The sequence below is a fragment of the Hirundo rustica genome, chromosome 5 (genome assembly GCF_015227805.2).
Source record: "Hirundo rustica isolate bHirRus1 chromosome 5, bHirRus1.pri.v3, whole genome shotgun sequence".
In the NCBI taxonomy this organism is placed as follows: Eukaryota; Metazoa; Chordata; class Aves; order Passeriformes; family Hirundinidae; genus Hirundo; species Hirundo rustica.
In genome coordinates this window covers 8,269,840-8,291,144 of record NC_053454.1, presented here as the reverse complement: position 1 = coordinate 8,291,144, position 21,305 = coordinate 8,269,840, and the positions used below count along the sequence as shown (strand labels likewise).

The 21,305-nt window shown below is 43.1% G+C and overlaps 1 protein-coding gene across 5 annotated transcripts; it reads right to left on the bottom strand.

Moving 5' to 3' along the window:
• Positions 1 to 2,635: 2,635 nt before the first annotated feature.
• Positions 2,636 to 20,877, bottom strand: RNF4 (ring finger protein 4). 5 transcript variants are annotated; one of them, XM_040064961.2, is made up of 9 exons: positions 20,116 to 20,194; positions 20,016 to 20,051; positions 12,271 to 12,434; positions 11,686 to 11,806; positions 10,898 to 10,977; positions 9,632 to 9,641; positions 8,361 to 8,526; positions 5,710 to 5,758; positions 2,636 to 5,375 (listed from the first exon to the last, which is right to left on the bottom strand). In XM_040064961.2, exons 1-9 carry the CDS (start codon positions 20,177 to 20,179, stop codon positions 5,226 to 5,228), a joined length of 840 nt encoding a protein of 279 aa, XP_039920895.1. In that variant the 5' UTR covers positions 20,180 to 20,194; the 3' UTR covers positions 2,636 to 5,225. The 5 variants fall into 5 exon arrangements, with proteins under 5 accessions (XP_039920895.1, XP_039920892.1, XP_039920891.1 ...); XM_040064958.2 differs by lacking the exons at positions 20,016 to 20,051; positions 20,116 to 20,194 and adding an exon at positions 20,764 to 20,877; XM_040064957.2 differs by lacking the exons at positions 20,016 to 20,051; positions 20,116 to 20,194 and adding an exon at positions 20,677 to 20,792.
• Between the last annotated feature and the right edge of the window lie 428 nt (positions 20,878 to 21,305).

Below are 21,305 nucleotides of genomic sequence, written 5' to 3'. Positions count from 1 at the left end.
CAGCCACTGAACTGGGACCTTATTGACACCCACCTCACTAAAAGAGGGACCCATCACCATCTGCATGGGTGCCCGGGATCCTGAGCTCACCTCTCCCTGCCCTGCTGGGAGCCAGATCACTGTTTCCCCATCCCCACCGCTTCTTCAGCTCTGCTCCGAGATTTTCTGCACTGCAGCCCCACACGCCCCGCCTGCCAAGATGTCCTGCCGGCCCACCTTGCTGCTTCCAAGAGTCCTGCTGGGCATCGCCATCGGCTGTCCCGGGGTTTGTGGGGCAGAGCCTCTCCTCCCTCCCTTCCCGTCTGGGCCGAGCCGCCATTGCCGCGTGCTCCTTGTGCCCGCCCCACAGCGCCCCCTGCAGCCGCGGGGGAATCATCGCACCTGCCCTGCCCGGCCGGGAGCCAGCAGCGCCCCTGCAGGCTGTGACCGGAACTGCACCAAAGGGGAAAGCGACTGTGGCCAGGAAGGGGTCCTTGGGTTTGTGGTTCTGTTTGATGTTAGTGCCGTAGTCAGTGTTGGTTGTTTGCTTTATTATACATACTAGAAAAGAATTGTTATTCCTATTCTCATATTTTTGCCAGAGATCCCCTTCATTTCAAAATGATAATAACTTGGAGGGAGGGGGTTTACATTTTCCATTCCAAGGGAGGCTCCTGCCTTCCTTAGCAGACACCCGTCTTTCAAACCAAGACAGATTTTGCCCAATGTGGGGCATGAGGGCATTGAGAAAAAAATGGAGAAAAAGGAATAACAGTTCTTGAGTTACCTAATTTTTTGTGTGCCGGATATAGAAACCTTGTTAGGTGGTGGTGGTGGCAGCAGTGGAAGGGAAGTCCCACACCAGATATTCTTCCTTTTACTTTCCCAGAACCCTCAAAGAGAAACTGTAGGGGGATTTAGGATTACAGAAAGAATATGAAGCAGCTCTAAAGCAGCTCATTGTTCACAGGCCCTAAGTCAACTGCAGAAATCACAATGGATTTGGTTTTTAGATGAAACACAAACAACCAAGCTGGATTTTACATCATGAGGCATCACTGACATAAAAAAAGACAAAGTATTTGGAGGTAAAACCATCCTCAGAAGCCCAAGGGCTCAACTGCATGCTCTTGACCTAGAGAATAAAATAGATTTTTACAGAACGTATGAAATAGATTTCAACAGAACATATGAAATTAGCATTCACTGCCATCAAGTGTAGATCAGACACAATTCAAGGACGTATCTCTACAGTTAAAAAATGCTTCATAGATGGCATTGTGTCACCTGTCAGCATTGCCCCAGGCCTGTGTCATGATCCTAATCCAGGCAAATTGAGGTTTAAATTCTGCAACCAGAATGCAGCTATGGCCCTGCTAATCTGTTTCACCTGCCATACACCAACATTCACCCTTGGCAATTCCCCTTTGCCAACTGTCTGCTCACACACAAAAAAGCTGCGAACACATCTCTACACTTTCCTTTGTAGTTCCAGTTTTTAGCTCATGATGTTCCTGCATTGGTCCCCAGTCCATAGCTGTGGTCTCCATTCCAGCCCCAAGCTCATCCTCCCAATCTCAGCCTTTACTTCAGACACTGCAGACATTACTCAGATTACACATTCAGCCCAGCCACTGGACCGTAGTTCATTCCTAGCTCCTTAGACCAGTGCTAGTCTGCCCTGGGCCTGTTTTTCTATCTGGTTCATGCTCCCCATCCACCCTTTCTGCTTTCCAAAACTGTGATACAGAATCAAACTCCAAGTGAGAACAGCTTTCTGCAGAGTTGCTGCATGCTTCATCCACCCAAAGTGCCAAATCTGGCTGCAAATCAGAGAGCGGATCTGAGGGATCCAATATTCCTCCAGAAGCAGATCAAGGGCTTCACTGAAGCAGCAAAGACTCCCCATAACAACAATCTTCCTGTCCACACAGCCCTCTATTTAAAACATCTGACAGCCATTGAACAGCAGGTTACATTATTGCATGATGGAGGTTGCCACTTTAATCCTGACTTGTAAAAAAAAAAAAATCCATTATTACAGAATAACCTGTAATACAGTAAGGCAAAGACAGTACAGCAGAAAGCAAAAAAGTTATAAGCTTAGGATAAAAATGAAAGTATAATGAAATAGAAATTACTCACCAACATTTGGAAAGGCAGCTACTCCATATTATGTAAAATATAAAGGGTAAAAAAGAACAAAATACAATAAAAGCAACTAAGAGGGATAAGCCAAGATCTTCAGGAAACAGCATCTCAAGTTTCTTTTGAGAAAAAAAATCAGGTGAGCTTTATTGAGATTTTGAAACTACCCCGTGCCCAGTTCTCTCCTCAGCGTTCCTCCTCGCCCTCGCTCCAGTAGCTGCTTCACACCCAGCAGGCAATGGGACCCCAGGGAGATGCCCAGCATCCTCCCAGCCTCTTCACTGCTCTCTGGCACTGGTTACCAGGCTCCCCCCACTCACAAGCCCACCCCTGCATCGCCCCATTGCCCCCAGCCCGAGCAGGACTTTACCCTCCTGCCCTAGGCAGCACCTTTCTCCTGCTCCCACACAACCCACACTGGTGCCAGCATCTGAAAGGCTTTGGCCTTCAGGATTATTTCCCTCCAAATCAATGACTTCAGCGCAACAAAAAGAAGCAGCACTTGTGATTGATCAATCCAATCATTTTATTTTCACCTGTTAAGAGAACCCTCTGCCTACCAGCAGAGTTCAACATAGATGAGCAGACAGACTTGAATACAATTAAATACAGGAAAAATTGAACTATATACAACAAGACAGACATCTACGTAATATAAAGTTGTTTTTTTTTTTTTTTTTCTATGAGTCCTTGCCAATATTGCTGGAACTGAAATATATCAGACTCATTTTTCCCTTGAAGAAAAAAGCATGTAATGAATTTCCAATTGTTTTCCCATGTACTGAGACATAATACCGGTTTTGAGATGCACAAAATTTGTGGCACTTCACAGGGTACACAAAAGCTAAAAACTTTTTGTTATAGTTTATGATATCTAAATTTTGATTAGATCTATTTATTGAGACACTAACTCTGAAGTGGTATTTACATGGAGGAAGCTGTGCAAAATAATTTACGCTATGGCTAGTAGACTGTGAGAGATGCATGGTTAAGTGACTCACCCTCATCCTCAGTAGTAATCCCTTAAATCCTCTTCTGATTGCTCCTTTCACACAGCAGACACCCCAGGAAAACCAGGCATAATTTATTGTTTCTTTGTTAAGCTACCGGGACAAAGTAGTTTCTGTGACCCCTATGGGTGTCTACAGTTTTTAATGTTAGGCTGCTTCTCTTCACACAATTAATACTTTACGCATCAACGTTCTGCATTTTGGGACACAAATGCAGCCATCACTGTCACTGCAGTATCCTGAGACAGCCGTAGTCCTTGTGTACCCATGGGAGCACACAGGAACCACCTGTGTAACTTTGCAGGAGTCATCCTATTGCCACAATACAGAAACTGCATATTCCTGCTAACAGCACTGAATCAAAGCCAGTCCAAACCAGGGTGGGGGAAGGTACTGCATTTCTTGAGGCAGCCTTTATGTAACCAAACCCTATTACTATATCCAGAAACATCCTAAATAAATTTTTTTTTTTTTTTAAAAAAAGGTCAACTTCACTTTGGGTTGCAAGGCAGCTTGAGGCAGCTAATTTAGAAGAGCTTCTTTAATTAAAGGCTTCCTACAGATCCCAAGGACAGGTTAGCAAAGACACGTGTGATATCCACAATAACTAAAAACATCCTTCAGTTGCGCTGCACCAGGGCACAGAATGGTTCTTATAATGGTTTCTATAAACAACCAACTGCCAAGAGGTGGCCAAGTTTAATTCTGGAGTTTTTCAGAGTTGCACCTACCACAGCTGTGGATCATAAACCACTGATTTTAATCATCTTGTCTACATCAACCTGTTTGTATCAGCTCACCCTGAATTCCAGATCAGCTCGGACATTTTACCTGTAAGTTTAAAGTAGACATTTAGAACTCAGTCCTGGGGAAAAGGTCACTGGATAAGAGTGCTTAAACTGGTGTATTCCTGCCTTCTCTACTACAGAAATTGTCTTTCCTAGGAGATATATCTGGCTTATTTTTTAAAGCTGCATTTAAAGAAAACTGGACAACCCTCAGGGCAAAGGGAGATTAACTTTTCTCTAACAAGCTGTCAACATTGCTACCAAACATTTTTTAAATCCTCAACTCAATAATGGCAGTACAGTTATTTAATTTTCAGTTCTATTCACCAGGCTTCATCCAGTCAGGCATCAGCGTAACCAGCAGGAACAGCAAAGTGAACACACTGAACTTAGAGCATTACACTGGGAACAGCTGATACAGAAAGATGATCTGTTGGTAGTTTGGTATTCAGCATACAGATGAATTTGCTCCTTGGTCACCACTAGGAAGCCTAGAGAAGACTGTATTCTTGATAGTTATTAGGAGAGAATGTTACAGTACAAGTAAACCCAAGAGACCATCTCATCATGTTAGAAAATAAATTCAATGCTGGGATTAAAATACAGGAATTCTTGGCAGTTGAAACAATCAAGGAATTATTTTCACATTGTACATGCTGCAATGTGTCTATGTACTGGGGTCTCATGGATTTCTTAAAAATATCTGCAGGTTCAAATCTTCTGCTCAAAACACTTGACTGCTGGTTAACAGCAGGTTACTTTACTGCATAACCTTTGTTTTCAATTTAAGACTGATTTATGAAAATACAAGCCATCGGTACAGAACTCACTCTTCTTGGGCAAAGATGATATGCAAGAAAGCAAGAGTCATGAGCTTCTTACAGGATAAAAAAAAAAGGTGTAATGAAATTGTAAATTGCTAATCTGTCTTCTGAAAGGAAACTATTCCATACCTGTATGTGAAGGTAGGAATTATTTATAGAGTAAGAAAGAACAAAATATTCACACTCCCTCATTTAAGCATTAAAAAAAGTAGAAGGAAATGGATTAACTGCTTCCTTCCTGGTCTCGTTGCTGGTCTAGTTTAGACACAGTCATCGATGTAGCGTGATAACCAGGAACATAACAAGAAGCAACTTGGACCATAAAAAAGCTGTCTAGATACGTTCAAGTTGGTCTCCAAAAAAACCAGTTTTATTTGGATTTGTGCACAACCTGCTGCTCTTTAAATCTTCAGAGCACTGAAAATATAACATTTCCCCCAAAATCCAGTTGAGTCTGTCCTGAGAAATAAAAGTACTCATATATAAATGGGATGATATTGTCTGTGAGTGAGTTTCTTCCTGCAGGTTGGGCAAGAGTTGGCATTCCTAAGGGAATCACGGAGGCACTGACTGCAGAAGACATGGCCACATTTTGTTGACACAATCAGTCGTCCACTTTGCACAATCTGGAAGAAAAGAAACCACAACAGACGTTGGAAGTAAAGAATTCAACTTTGCTGGTCTACTGCTATCATGCAAACAGGGCTTAGCATATCTGGAATTGTCCTTTACTCATGGAATAGTAAGGAACCTGAAGATCTTTCAGTGCCACGCTGCCAAGGGCTCCTCCCTCTACCCCCACCACCAAGAAGTGACTTAGACTGACAATGAGCTTCAAGGCAAGCTCTGTGCTTCAAGCCAGCTCTGTAACATCCCACACCAGCCAAGCGAGTTGTGCTCTCCCTCTGCCCCTTTCTCCCTCACACAGAATATAAAGGATGACAGCACGTGGATCCTTACCTCTGAGTAGACATCCATGCAAATTGGACAGCTAACAGTACCAGACGGCCTAGTGGTACAGAGAACAGAACAAGAAAGAACATGAAGCCATTAATTTCATTGCACATCAAGGGTTACCCACACACAAAATGTCACATCACCATCTGAGTGCACTGACTAGCCATGATGTGTTTCTTTTCAAGATTCCTGTGTATCTTTAACTCCTCAGTTTGTGGCATGTAATAACAAGACTGGGTCTCCCCATCCCAAAGGAAAGGGTTTCCCTAGGGGGAAGATGCACTCAGTTAGCCTGGTCTACCACAAGAACTCACAGCAGTCTCTTGGTCTGTTCAGCACTCATCTCCAACGGGCCTTCAACAACAGCTCTGTAACAAAAGCACCGAGGCGTGCCTCGGAAACAAGTCATTCTAGAAAGGGAAGAGGCTGTCAGAAGTTCAAAAATCCCCTGCCCTAATTTAGCAGCAGCCCAGTAACATACACATTCCAGGAACAACTCCTTATAAAATGTAGGTCAGGGACACACTAACGTGAGGAAATACTCAATCCCAAATTTCCAGTTCCAAGGCAGAAAGACCGATGCAGTGTCTGTTACTGAGCTGTGGTTGCAGATGTGCCTCTGCTGCCTTCAGCCTCCAGGACAGCAGTACTGCACATACACTTAGCAACAGACACAGCTTGGCTGCCTAGGGAACATACTGAACCCAAGCGCTGAATAATGTCAGCTAGCAGAAACAGAAAGAGCTTCCTGACACTTTTCTTTACAAACTAATCTCTAGTTTAAACCTTCAGAACTCTTGACCCTAAACACTTAGCTTTCTTATGTCATTGCTCATGCTGAACCAGTTTGTAATTCATTAATCAAACAGGAATAGAAAGCATGAGATGGCCTTTATCACATTTATCTTCAATTCAACCAGGGAACACTACCAACATCTACCCCTAGGTTTTACCTACAGAATTTAACTCTGCTATTTCTCTCATTTTCAATCCTCAAATTCTTGAGGTGCCAGCTATGACTCTTCAGTAACAAATTGCAATTGATGATAATCTTAGAAGGATGAACAGTCCAACACTGCAAAGGGCTCTGGCAATCCCCAGCACCAGGAAGGACCCTTTTGTCAATGTTAAAACGCTGCAGCACTGAGTTCTTTCAGCCTTACCTACACAAAGCAGGAAGGTGCAATCTTTAACAAAGGAGATTGAAGGAACAAACTATTACTTTTTTACATTATCCAATTAGTGGTATTTGTTCTCTGAAGTACTTAATAACCAAAACTGAAATATCTACAACTCAACTGGCAAAGCACATTATGGATTAGAATAGCATAGGACCTTTCAGTGGCATATTTATGACCTGGCACCCAAAAGCTACATACCTAAGTTCTCTCCTATACTGCCTTTCAGTCATCCGAAAGGCTCAGAGCACATGAGCTTTAATTAACCCTGTATTTCCCCTGCTCCTCACAAAATAAACCCTCACTTTAAAAGAAGTTTATGCCACAATTTTTATGTCCGTCTGATGCTTTGGAGATGCTACCTAGAACAGAGGCTAGAAAAAGTTAAAAGAATAAAGTAGGTATTTATTAAAAGGCCTTCAAAGGGTAGACCTTGGGCAGTGCAAAGTCTGGCAGAGGCCACACCCAAGATGGACAACAGTCATGAGTTTCTCAGACTGATACAAGTTTGGTCTATTTGCATATCAGAGGTTAATTGTCCAATTATAGTTTCAGGTAATGAAGTCACATTCCCCTGGTTTGCTCCCACACACCCCGATTCTTTTTTGTTTACACTTTCTGGGGCCTGAGGCAAATGGCGTGACCTTGGTTCTCAGACCCAGAAGGATTTTTAGTCTGACCAGAATGGGAAGAAAGCTAACTAGCATTCTGTATAGAGTTCTGAGTTATACACTAATGCAGTACAGAATCTGAAAAATATAAAAGCTAAAAACTTAAGGCATCACTTCAACTTGCCTAGTCACATAGACACCGGATTTAATTTCCTTAGTCTAACACACTGCAGCAGGATTTACTCTTTCTCTGCAGAATGGAGTCTTTTCTCACTCAAGCAGCAAGATTCCCATCCTACATGCAAACACATCAGGGCTCCACCTGAACATCCATGGGACAGAACAAGAATTGACCAAAAGAGCATGACCTCCAGTATCACCTTCCAAGTATACCTTGGGAAGGACAGCGGCTGCTTCGAGAAAGGCAGCAGCTGGCACAGTATATAAAAAAAGCAAGTATTTTAGTGGAATTTGCCAGTCTGCTGCCTGCCAGCCTTGTGACACCAAACCTTATGGACACCAACAGAAGTATTTCATATCTTACTAACTACTGGAGCTTTTTAGGAAAAGGAAATGCAATACATTATGAGCTTTGGCCTGTGACTAATCCCCACTTCCTTGCCACACCCCACACACATCTTTAAGGCTATACAAAGCTGTAGATCTGTTTTGGGCTGGCTTTTCATCTTAAAGGGAAAATGGCATCATTTGACTATCACGCAACATGGGATGTCACACTCATTAAAAGAGGGAACTGACTAAGTGAAGGCTTTAAAGAAAGTCAGGTGATGACAAATACAACTTAGTCCTGTCTGTCTCAAAAGAAGCCCAAGTCAATGTTTGGCAGGTCACGAGGCATACGTACTTTGAATTTGCAGTTTCCTCTTCCAGCGGTCCCAGTTCTCGAGACGCTTTGTCAGCCACATACACATCGTTATCTCGTGCTTCATCTTCATCATCACTGCTCAGTACACAGCTGTCTGACTGTCGCTGGCTTCTTAGCCTCAGATTTCTCCTTTGTCGTTGGTTCTCTGTAATTTAATTTTGTTAAGTTAGCTATACTATTATCTCTCTCCCTGGAACTATCCTTGAAATGCAATATTAGACCATATTCAGCTGGGTTAAAAGCAATCTTAAACTAATTTCCAAATATTAAGGCTAAACATGTCCAGACATTATGAATATTCTGCTACATACTGACATAAAACATTTGCTCTCCTCACCCTATAAACAGCTAAAACTTTATCTTGAAGATCCTCAGTGTCACACATTCCATGTAATTACACTACCTGTGAATTAATCTCCCCTATAAAGGGAAGATACTTCTCCCAATCCTGACTGACAGAAACTGCTACAATCTTATGCTGAGGAACTGTAACAATTGCTGTGTTCTGGGAGAAAGAGAACCGAACTCAAGTTTAACTCTGAAACTCCAGTATCCATGTAAAAATAATCAAGCTACTAATCAAAATGACATAAAAAATCACAAAATTAAAACCATTTCCTGCCTAAGTGTTCAGCTACAACTTTTAATGCAGGCATTTTTCACTTACTCTGGCTTCATTCAGAGCACAGAATGGATTACATTCTAGATAAGCAGCTGACAGCATACTAATACATCTCCAATAATGTAATCAGATCCATGTCTAAAAGATGAACTTCTCTAGAACTGTAACTACTTTAACATCTAAAGTAGAAAACCAGTTAATACTTCTGAGTGCAAAATTTGAGGCACGTTAGACTAGTGAATACTTTAAGCACAAATCACTTCCTTTAGTTCCTTCACTGCAAAACAGGTTAAACAAAACTTCTGACTTTTTTTTCCATTCACAGCCAATATTCTAGTGCTAATTAAAATTATGGTCAAGTTGGGGCTTAAAGAAATTGTCTTTATAAATAAGTATTTTGAGTAGCTTTAGATGTATTTTATTTCAGATACTTCCTACAAGCTCTGATACCGACTAACAAACAGAGACTGGAATCATTCTCTAAGGCACTGGCCAGATGCTTTAGCAATGTCCTTGGCCTTCTGCAGCTTCCATAAATGCTGCTCTAATTCATTGGAAAAGGCAAGCAAAAATTAATAATTATTACATTTAGGAGAATTATATTGTCAATTTTAAAATGTCAACTCACCTTCAACAATCTTGCATCAATACATATGGCAAGGGAGAGAAAAGAAAATACAGTTAGACTTCGTTGTGCACCCCCAGTGTTACACAAACACCAGCAAGGCACAGGAGTTCCAACAAAATAAGTTAAGAATGGTAGGCTATTACTCTTATTTTGATTAGGAATATTAAAAGTAGTATATGAAATGCTTCTCTGTAAATAACTATGTGGATGCTGATGGTTCTGCTCCCACTGCTCCAATGGGGCAGAAATAGAGGCAAGTTATGAACCACCTGAAGCCACCCCTCTCTGCTCTCCCAGTTCAGTTTCATGTTTTAGGGTTTCAGGTGACTCTTTCCCTCTTTCTCCTCACATAGGCCAGTTCAGCAGTGATGTAAACACGTCATATTACGGCAGCTGCTGAAGAAAAGAAACCCAGCCCCCAACCTGCTCTTGGTGGAACTGGAGCAGGCTAAGCACAGATTCTTTTGTTAAGTTTGAGGCCTTTCCTTTGCAAAGGCTCAGGAATAACCCTGGCAAGAAATACTCCCTTATGCTATTCCTGTTGCTTTGTTTCTGTTTGGCACAGGAGCAGTGGCATCCCAAAACTGAGGGGATAAACAACACTGTCAGCTGGACCAAAGGCTATTCTAACTTGCAAAAGAGCAGAAAAAAAGATAAGGTTTTTAAAAGACTTCTTGGGAGTATTAACCTGAACTTATTCTATTTACACTTCTTTCCCTTTTTCTTTAAATCATTGGCCTATAGGGGTATTAAAAAAAATTCTTCACCAAGAGTTGTCAAGCACTGGAAGGGGCTACCCAGGGCAGCCCAGCAGCATTGGCTTGAAGTCACCATCCCTGGAGGTATTTCCAAGACACACAGATGTGGTGCTTATGGACATGGCTCAGCTGTGCACTTGGCGGTGCTGGGTGAATGGCTGGACTCAATCTTAGAGCTCCTTTCCAACCTGAACAATTCCATGATTCTATCTCTGATATATCTAGAAAAGCTTCCAACTATCAACTGCACCTCTTTATGTTACACTGCTTATAACTGATCTATATAAACTCCATGTTCTGGAGCAAAAAGTTATTTTATACTACCTTATCACTAACTGCAAGTGCACTCCCAGAGCAGCTTCTTTACTATCTGTAACACAGGACCCTCGTGCCCTGACAAGCCAACTCTGAACTTAAAACTTACCCTTAAAGTCAGATTCTATCACGCAACATATGAGAAAACTAATTTGACGACAATATTTAGGCAAGTGTGCTATTCACTACTTACCACAACGGAATCATTGTGAGTTAGATCAACAACTACAGGATCTGAAGATTCACATGTGAGATCTACTACCTCCTCACCAGCTGAAAAACAAAGTTAGAATCAAGATCAGAGATTGCAGAGGAGGAAAATTGCCTGCCACTGTGTAACAGCCTGAGATACAACCATCTCCTGTCCATCTTCTCTTCAGGAACGAGTCCAACATTTCACTCAAGTCTACCCTCAGCAATCCAGAGAGCTTTACTAGCCCTGTTTTCAGCAAGCTGAAATGCAAAAGAGCAGCTAAGCTCCTCACACAGTTCTGTTGGATGATGACAGCAACAGACAATTTATCTGTCAGGAGAATGTTTATCACACAGAAATATAACATGAATCATATAGGATATAATAGTACTGCGCTGTGCATGTTCCCTTGAAGGACTGGGCACAGTTAATGATATAAAGTTTTCTTTATCTTCATCAAACTTAGGAGTTCCCAAATTTAGTTTGGCACTCTGAGTAGTGGCAGCTGCTCTAACTCCCATCTCATCTGAATAGACATGCAGATGTATGAGCAGCTCTTGAGGACCCTTCCTATGCAACTCATCTATCACTAGCAGCAAATGCATTGCAGCTCAGTAACAAACCAAATCAGTTTTCAGTAAGCTTGTTGTTAGCGATGCCACGCACTTCCTAAAATCATGCTTCCCTTCTCCAGTAAACAGCTTAGAAACTGGCAAAAGCACATGTTCAGTTGGACCCAAACCCTTCAGAAGCATTTTCTGTCCTTATCACTTCAAAAGAAAGCTTACCACTTTCCTCAAGTTCTATTGGCTCTGCTTCTGAAGCCATCTCAGCAGTAGAAGCCACGAGTCTGTTTCTTTTTCGAGCTTGCCTAGAATTAACTGTTCCTCCACGTCGCTTTCGTTGAGCCTAAGAGAGAACAAAGACTTTGCATTTTTTGTGTAAGCAGTATTAACACAGCCCCCGATTTTGCAACACAAATGAAAGCACATGAGAGCACAGAAAACACTCCTGTAATGGCTGAAATAGTATTCAAAAGGTGGTATGAGTTATTCTTACCTGAATCGATTCCAGCAAGGAAAAAACATCACCCCAGATCCAGACCTCTTACCAGCTGCCTCACCAAGAAAAAGCCTATCATGATGGCTTGCAAATGAGAAACTAGTTCACAATTTATTAGGTTTTGCTGACATTACGAGAATTTCTGTACTACTGCTAGCACCTAGAGTGATTAAAAATCTTTACTGAATTTACATGAAGATTCAATATACTTATGATCCTGTGTATTAGCTACAAACTCTTAAAATAGTTTGCTGAAATACAATGGAAAATGTTTCAAGAATCAGGTTTGCGTTGAGCAGCAAAATACTTACTGTGCTCATAGTGTTTCTTGATCTAAAACCACTGAAAAAGAGGTACAAACACCAAAAAAGTAATGGCAAGGAAGCTATAGCTATAACTTCCTTAGATTCCTTTAGGTAGCTCACTGATAAAAACTCCAGGTTTCTGAAGGACAGAGGATGATGTTCTTCCAAACCTATCAAAGAGAAGAGAGAAGGTTACCTGTCTGCAATGCTTGTACTCTCCAATACCCCCTGTTCCAAGATCCCCATTCCTGAGCCATCAGTTTCTGCCCAGAGCAGAGGGGAGAGAACCCAAGTTCAGTATGCAAGCCCCAGACACCTGCAGCTGAGCCTGAAGCCTCAGTGATTCTCACCCTTGAACTAAACACCTGGAAAAATGAGTTTGACAGCAAACTAGAAGAATATTAAGACATCCCAATGACATTGAACTGAAAAGCAACTGAATAATACTCAAGGCAATATCTGTGAGCAGGAAATCAGTGGGGTTTTTGTCATAAACAGCCATCTTCAGAGAACCTAAACTCCAGATGAGCAGCTTTCTTCTGCAACCCGTCTCCAGATTCCAACAGCTGGGAGCCAAACAGTTTGAGAGGAATTTAAAGCAAGTGAAGCAGAAAAATTTCAGTTTCAAAAAACTTGCTCATGTGCAGGAGAATATGAGTTCACTGTAGCTGCTCTGTTACCTGCACATGTGCATACCCAGCGACCTCCCAAGGGGGAGAGGGAGAGGGGAAAAGCATGAAGGCAGCTCTGAGTAGTTGACAGGGTATTGAAGGCCCTATCTTAGAGCCTGGCTGGGGTACAGTTACCACCAGTCCAACACACAGTGTGGAGCTATGGCTGGGCACAAGTGAACATGGTGGAGGGACCAGAACAATAACAACTAGGTGTCTTGGGGTGACTGTATGATGGTATCCCCCATCATCTGCTCTGTGCTCAGATGAGAGTCCTGTAGCTTCAAGTCAGATATGAGGGGGGTGTGGGGGAAAGTAGTGAAATTTTGGTGCCTGTGTCTAAAAACACAGAGATAAGCCTCTCAGTTTCTCCCAGCTCTCCACTCTCTTTCTCCAGAAAGAGAGAGACAAAATTTTTCCTTGTTTTTTTTAGCTAGTTTCTTGTTCGTTACTGAGGCAATAAGGTTTTTCCTGGGACTGTGGCTTCTTCTTCTGGAACTGTTCAGCTTTTCACCAGAACATTGCTCAGGGCCCCTGCCACCGCCAGCAGTGCGCAGGGGCCCACGCTGCACCCCAGCTCTGGAGAGAACAGAGCCACACCTACAGTAAGGACTCTGAATCTCCCATCTCTGTTCAGAGTAGCGAGAGGTTTTATTCCTTAACATTATTCATGCTTTTTTTTCATTCCTGTGAACAATCTGATTGTTAATTAACAGGGTTTTTTTCACTTTCTCCAAGGGAATTCCTTTTGAACCTGTGGGGGAGGGGTTGCTAAAATCAACCTTCCATTAGAAGGGACACCCTTTCAGAAGCCTTCTCCTTAATTTTTCCAAAACCATGACACTGCTAAACAAGAACTGCTGAACTGACTCCAGAGCTGACTGATTTTTGCCACAAAGACCAGCACACACGCTGTAGCCTACTCCCAGATGGGGAAATATGTGAACATGCAGTGGGATGGAACAGCACTGGTAGTCAATCCTAGCCCTCAATTAAAAGGAACCTGAATGATCTTTTTCTGCTTCAACATACTTCATTTATTAAATCACTTTCTTAAATGACCCATTAACACTGAACTGTGACATTATTAAAACAAAAGATGCTTGAGAAAAATGCTTACTCTCAATTTGGTACTTATTATGAAGCCCAAAGATATATTTATGTATAGTTTAAAGCAACACAATACACCATTCATCGCTTTTCTCACATTATTTCATTTTAAAACTGGCACAAAAGCCAAAATGAAAAGTCAATATATCTTTTTTTTCCCCCAGTTGAACTGCATATGCTGGACTTAATGTTTAGTGAGTCCACAGGCACAATAGATCTCATTTTCAGAACGATTATGTGTAACACCCTCTCCCACTACTTTTTAGAAATCTAAACTGACGTGTTCAGTTTTTCTGGTAGATAAGGAATAGTCCCAAGTTGTCACCCGGGACTTTGAAGACTCAGGCTACCAGAAAAGGCAGGCTGCCTTCAGTTTCTTGCTTCCTCAATGCAGGACTCACATATGCAATCTTTTCCATAACATTTCATCTCCAGGTAACAAGAATTCTCTTTTAGCACTTCATCCCACTGTACTTAAGGTCTAGATTTCATTTCACTTATTAAGTAAGAAAGCTTCTCTGTGAGTCTTATCAACATTCCTGGGAAGATCTTATTTTACTCACTTTACTGAGTTTCTGGGATAGGAGACAAGAACTTTTAAAACCAGATCACAACTAATGCTGCAATCATACTAAAACCCAACCAACCAAAAACCAGAAGAACACAGGGACTGTTCCGTGAGCACATTTTCTAGGTGCTATACAAGCTCCTAGCTCCATATGACTATTATTCATGGGTTTGGAGGTTTTAGGAGACATGGGGAAGAGGGAGGGGAAGGAGGAGAAACAGCACAAGGGACGAGGGATGGAGGCAAGGTAGAGAACCAGCCCTAAACCTTACATATCTGTTCTTTCTTATTTCAAAATAACTGCCTCAAGACAAGTTACCATCTTCATTGACCAGCTACAAATGAAATTAAAAACTACTTAGGTAAACCAGTTTTCTGCACACAGCAAGAGGATGAACAGGAGTGAGCAACACATGAGATATATTAAGAAGTTAGGCCATTAGATTATTCATAAATTTTGTTTCATCAAGAAAGCCAAGACATTTTCTTTGATTCTCCTCAAAAATAGTATTGGAAAAAAATACCTGGACATTAAAAGCTGGGAAAAGTTAGTTGGTGCACACACCTGAGAAATACAAAGAAATGAACTTTATGTAAGCTTATATGCTGGTTTTGCACAGAAGCGACTTTTTCCAAGAAAGTTATAACAACTCCAGTCAGTGACTACGTTTTAATATTGACATCTGGTAAAGCTACTAGAAAGATGATAGGCCTCTGTGAAAACACAGGCTAAATATCGGATAAAATCCCAAGAAGTTATCTTTTCCTTCTGGCCTGCTAAGAGGTAACAAGGGAGCCCGGTTCCCTCCTTGCTGCGGGGGCCGGGCCCTGCCCGGGGCCAGGCCCCTTCCCTGGGAGCCCGCCAGGCCCCGGCTCGGGCCCGGCGACTCCCGAGGGCAGGAGAAAGGGCCCCGTTCCCGGCCAGATCGAGCCTCAGCGGCCGCTAACATCGCGCTGCTAAGGCCCGGCCCCCGGGCGGCCGAGCCGGGCCCGCCGGCCCCTGCGAGGGGCAGGCACCTCCCCCGGCACCACGGCAGCCCGCAGGACCTGGCGGGGCCGGACCCTTCCCCAGCCACGAGCGATCACGCAGCCGAGAGCAAAGGCAGCTCTGCCGCCGGGCAGGTGCAGCCCCGCAGCGGCCAGAACCCCGAGATCCTGGCCTAGCCTCAGCACGGCTTGATTTTACCACCTCCGGCCTGGAAGAATCACCATGCCTTCTGCAGGCTGTTAACTCTCTCCTTGCACAGATGAAACTTGCAAAACATTAAATCCTCTCTGAGTGAGAGAAAAGACAGTGAAAACATGTGGAGAGACAATATGAAGACATCTAAATCAATGAAGGAAGAGTTGAGGCCTAGATAGAAGAGAATGAGAAGATGCCTTGGTTTTAGGCTGAAAATCTTTTGTGAGCTGTGGTAATAGACTGTAATATGCTAGACTATCCCTTTAAGCCATGGAAATATGTATTGGGGAGATGATAAGAGTGTGCAGATTGCAGATATAAGCAAAGGCATTTGTGGTGGACTAAGTAAATATTGAAGTAGATGTGATCTTATTAGAAGCTTGAACAGAGAGAAAGAAATGAGATGAAGATCTGCCCCTAGAAAGAGAAAATATCTCAGTTCCTAAAGATGAAGAGAAACCTTTGCTTTTGGAACTGTTCATCCTTAAAATGCTACCCCATGAGTACATGGCCCATATGCAGCTGTGGGAGGCTGTGTAATATGGGAGGGACTTCACAAATGCAGATTCCCTGGTGGCTACTTTTGTGAGAATTAAAAAGCCTCCAGAGAACTGTTCTTTCTTGTGGGGAAGTTACCATAATATATCAAAAGAGACTTCTCTCTCTAAAAGAACTGATGAAAGACTTACAGGTAGTAAACTGACCAAGGGTTCTAAGTTTGTCTCTATATGTACGTTTGAGAGAAAGAAAAGAAGCTGTTGGGGGAGACAGAAGTGTTTTAAAAGTTTTATTCTGATTCTTATTAATTTCTTTCTCTCATGTAGTTTTGTTAATAAACCTGTCTTTATACCCTTTTAAGTTTTGAGGTGCTTTGCTTTTTCTCCTAATCCTATCTCATAGCAGAAATAGAGTAAATAAATCTAGTAGGCACTCAAACCACTACACATAATTTGGGAAACAGAAATAGGCGAACTTGAAACCAACTACATGAACTGGTGTTTCCACCAGTTTCAACCTGAAACTGTCACAGCTTATTTTAAATTACAAGTTGTCAGAACTGCTTTTAAATAGAATCATTCAGAACAACAACATTGGCATATCTGCACTGCTGAATGACACAAAAAAATAAGCTTATTGCATTCATCAGGCAGCACAGGTTTGAATGTAAAAATACCCAGAAGGTTTCACAAGACTGGGTCCTTTTCAGACTTAACACTGAATACAGTCCATTGCAATGGTTTGTTAACCAAGTATCACTAGAAAGGGTTAAAAACGTTGCAGGGAACACTGTGATGACTCCAAACAAAAACTTGCACAGATTCTCTTTGGCTGTGAGTGACTTAAATGCCAAAGGAGAGCTGTAACAGAAGAAAAAATGAAGCCAACCAACTTAAATTTTAAAGTTACGGAGAACACTGAAGTGACACACAATAGAAGACATGTTAAGACCATCCTATCCACTTTAAATACTCACACGCTGCTTTATCCAGATACGAGAAACCAGATTATTTACAGGATTGCTGTAATGTGTGTGAACATAGGATCACTGTGAAATGTCTCAGAGGATCTCATGTCAACCCTCAACTGCAGTGCAGGACAGAACAACCTTTTGACCTAAGTGGCAGAGAATACCGTTGCTATCTAAATGGTTTAATTTTCAGAATCTTAGAACAAGACAATTAGGTTTCTTTATAATTAATGCAGAGAGTACATATAAGGCACAAATGTTCCAGCTGCCGATGGCTCAAAATCTCTAGAAGCTGCTTCTCAAGAATTAAGTTGAGAATAGATATCCACAGGGAAGCTCATCACTGTAAAACTACCTCAAATCATCACAGGGAGGTTCATCAGTATCAACATGGCTCATCTCAGGAGAGTTCTGTTTACTAAGAAAATCAGACTGCTGGAATTTATTAAGACTATGGAAGGAGTCTTATGATCCAGTAACATTTTTGTTTTGTAAGAACAAACCTCTTCTGTGGGGCTACAGATTTCCACATGTCATTGGCTTACTTGGGAAACCTCATTGAACATCAACTGCCCAAACATTCTGAAAACAAAGCAGAGTTTACTTTCTCAAATACACCTCAGATCAAGTTTAGAAATGTACAGGAACAGGGTATATGCATTGCACGTTAAGAGATACACTCATCTGGAAGAATTCCTTAAGAATCTTCAAAACTGCAGGACCACTTAATTTAATAATAAAGATTGTTACACAGGACTGACAGCCCAAGTTAATGACAAGGTCTATCATACTCTTTTTCCAGCAGTCACTATGAAACCTCCCAGCACCAAGACTCTCAGGAGTTGATAATACAAATTATTGCTGCAGCAATCTCCCCACCTTGACCCATAGACATCCAGTGACCTCACTCACAGCTTTGGCTGCAGTTATCTGAGACTTATAGCAAGAGACTCACAGCAAGATGCATGCAGACATCAATTCGAAATTCTAAAATTACATCCTTTTAAAAAATAAAAAGACTTTTTTTTGTGCAAAAACTTAGCAGATCAACTTAGCAAGCCAATAAATACTTTTAACTTCTACAGACTTTCTACTGCTTCACTGCAGGATAGTACAGTACCAGAAAAGGCCACTCCCCTTCCTGTCAAAGGCAGAGCTCTGCACATGCAGTTATTGTTCCTAAGCAGTGCTGATCTCAGAACAAATAGCATTTCAAAGACTACAAGTACCAACTTTTCTCTGTACTTGAGAAAAAAGAAGGTCAAGCTATTTAAATTAAGAACGTTTACACTAGAAGTGGTAACTCTGCTATTCATCATTTAAGTCTCTTGTTTTTTCCTCTACAAAAAAGTCAACATTTTCACGAGTTCAAGCTGAGCTAATTAAACACGTTTGAATTACCACTCAAAAACAATTGATTCTCTAGAATACTGAAAACTTTGCTAGCACCATTCTCAAAATGAAGTCTTGGTCTCTCACATGAATGAATGCAAATTGTCTGAACCAAGAGATAGACATGTTCCCCATCTCATTAACACAAACAAGACTTAAGTTCATATTCATCCTAAACACAACAAATACTCTGAAGTACCTACTAAAAGAAACCAATAATGTCAGTCCAAACATTGGGAATGTGCAAGGCACAGTTAACAACACCATTATATGTTGAATTTGTCAAAATGGAATATTTGAGTGATGCCTTAAGTTATAGTTCTATATTTTTCAGATCCTGTACTGGATTAGTGCATAACTCTGAACTTCATATAGAGTGTCAGTAAGCTCTCATCACAGTTTGGCCAGACAAAACAATTCTTCCAGGCCTGAAAACCAAGGTCATCATCACAGCTTCAGGTGCAAAAAGTATAAACAAAAGTAAACTGGAGAAGAGCAAACTGGGGGAATGTGACTTCACTACCTGAAGTTGTAATTGGACAATTAATCCCTGATATGCAAATAGACCAAACTTCTATCTGCCCGAAAAACTCATAACTGTTGCCCATCTTGGGTGTAGCCACTGTGAGGCTCTTGCACTGCCCAAGGTGTACCTGTTATTTAATAAATAACTACTTTAGTCTCTAACTCTGTGTAGCCTCTGTTCTAGGTAGCCACTCCAATGCATCACCATGCCTTTAAGACTGCTTCATATTTCTATTCTAGATCTCCAGATGTGTCCAGGACACACTTTATCAAAGATGTACCTGCATAACTATATTTTTGTCCTCAGAAGATGTACATACTGGGCACAAAGTGCTAGTCTCAATTTTTGTTTTTATTTTTTATCATGGAGAACACGAATCTTTCACTCTTTTAAACCTTCCTATCCTGTATTTCCAGTACTTTTAGAGATGCTCTCATTTTCTCAAATGCACTACACCAGCTTCAGTTAAAAAAGAAACTGAGTCTCTGTTACCCAAATTAGGTAAAACGTTTCCATACCAAAAGTCTTTGGTGAGAGGCACCATAAAAAGAGTAAACATGAGAGATAAGCAGCTTATAAACAGAGATACACCAGTCTGTGTGCTCTAAGCAGGCAGCTACATCTACAGACATGTTCATGAATAACATAAAAACCCCAAAACAGTTCCAAAAACAACCAAGAAATCCCCCAAATCTATCCACAGAAGAGAGCAACACACTAAACCTTTTCATGGGCCGTATGTCCCATTCCAGACGGCAAAGAAAAATGGATACTGGCCAGAAGAAAAGGTCATTGCCCTTGCACAAGTTTCTCCGAGAGACGCCACAACTCACTTTCAATAGTCCCAAAAACCAAATACAGAAGAAATAAAAAAAAAAACCCACAAAAAACCACCCCAAAACAAACAAAAAAACAACAACAAAACAGCAACAACTATTTGAGTCTTTCCACATCCTGTAACGAAGTGCAGGTGCGGGCTGAGGTAGGCGAGAAACATTCCCCCCACTCCTGCTGTCACACAAAATGGGAGGGCAGAGCGACAACTTCAGGCAGCTACATCCACCGAGCCCCGGCTGTTCCTCCGGAGAAGAACAGACCCGTCTTCCCGGGAAGACGGGGCAGGACCGACGGTAACGCAGCTGCACCCGCAGCTCGGCGCTGCGGCCGCCCGCCGGTCAGGGCAGGACAGAAGCGGCGGGGCCGTCCCCGAACCGGGCGGCGGTGAAGCCGGCCCCGGAGCACCCGGACGGGCCGGGAAGGGCGGACCCGCCACGCGGTTCTCGGCGGGGGCTGCGGGGGAGCCCCTCGGACAGGGCCGCACCCGGGGAAGGGGCCCGGGCACCGTCCTCAGGCCGGAGCGGGGGCGGCGCCGGCCCAGCCCCGCGCACCGGTAGGAACGGCCGCATCTCCTCTCCCCCCACTGCGGCCGGGAACGGCTGCTTCCGCTTCCCCTCCCCTTTCTCCTTCCCTTCCCTTCCCGTTCCCCTCCCTCACCTGTCGCCCCGGACCCTCGGGCAAGCGGGAGGGACGGACCCGCTAGCGCCGCTCCCCTCAGCCGAGCCCCCGGCCCGCCGCGCTCACCTCAGCGCCGGCCGGCAGCGGCGCACGGCAGCGCCCGCCCCCACGCTCTCGCCACTGGCGGAGCCGCGGCCCTGCCCTCTCCGAGTGGTCGGCGCGCACGTCAATCAGACAGCGGTTAGGCGGGTGGCCCCACCTCCTCTGCTGCCGCGGGGCGTACTGGGAGTTGTAGTTCCGTGCCCGGCGTGGGGCCTATGCGGGATTGTCGAGGCCCGCTGAGTCCTCTCGCCACCCCGAGAGAAAGGTCTCTCGGTCCTCGGGTTACTTCGGCCCTGACAGACCCTGAAAGGGCCGGCCGAAGACAGACCGTGCTATTGCTGTGTTCCGCGGAGCTGTTGTACCCGGAGATGGAGTGCATGTGAGCTTTGCGGTGGTGTACCCCACCCCCTCCCCCATCTTCTGAGAACGTTTCACAGAAATCTCAGAATCATGGAATCATTTAGATCGGGAAAGACCTTTGAGATCGTCAAATCCAGCTGATGACTGAACACCACCATGTCAACCAGAGTGTTATAAACTGCTCATGCAGAAGGAACAGTTAATGG

What these genes read in the sequence shown, in the direction of transcription:
- RNF4 (XM_040064961.2), bottom strand. Translation starts at nt 20,179, where the DNA reads ATGTTTCTCGCCTACCTCAGCCCGCACCTGCACTTCGTTACAGGATGT. An exon ending in ATGTGGAAAGACTCAAATAG is followed by an intron (nt 20,052 to 20,115) that starts TTGTTGCTGTTT and finishes GGTTTTTTTTTT; the next exon opens with TATTTCTTCTGTATTTGGTT. An exon ending in GAGGAAACTGCAAATTCAAA is followed by an intron (nt 5,759 to 8,360) that starts GTACGTATGCCT and finishes CTGTACCACTAG; the next exon opens with GCCGTCTGGTACTGTTAGCT.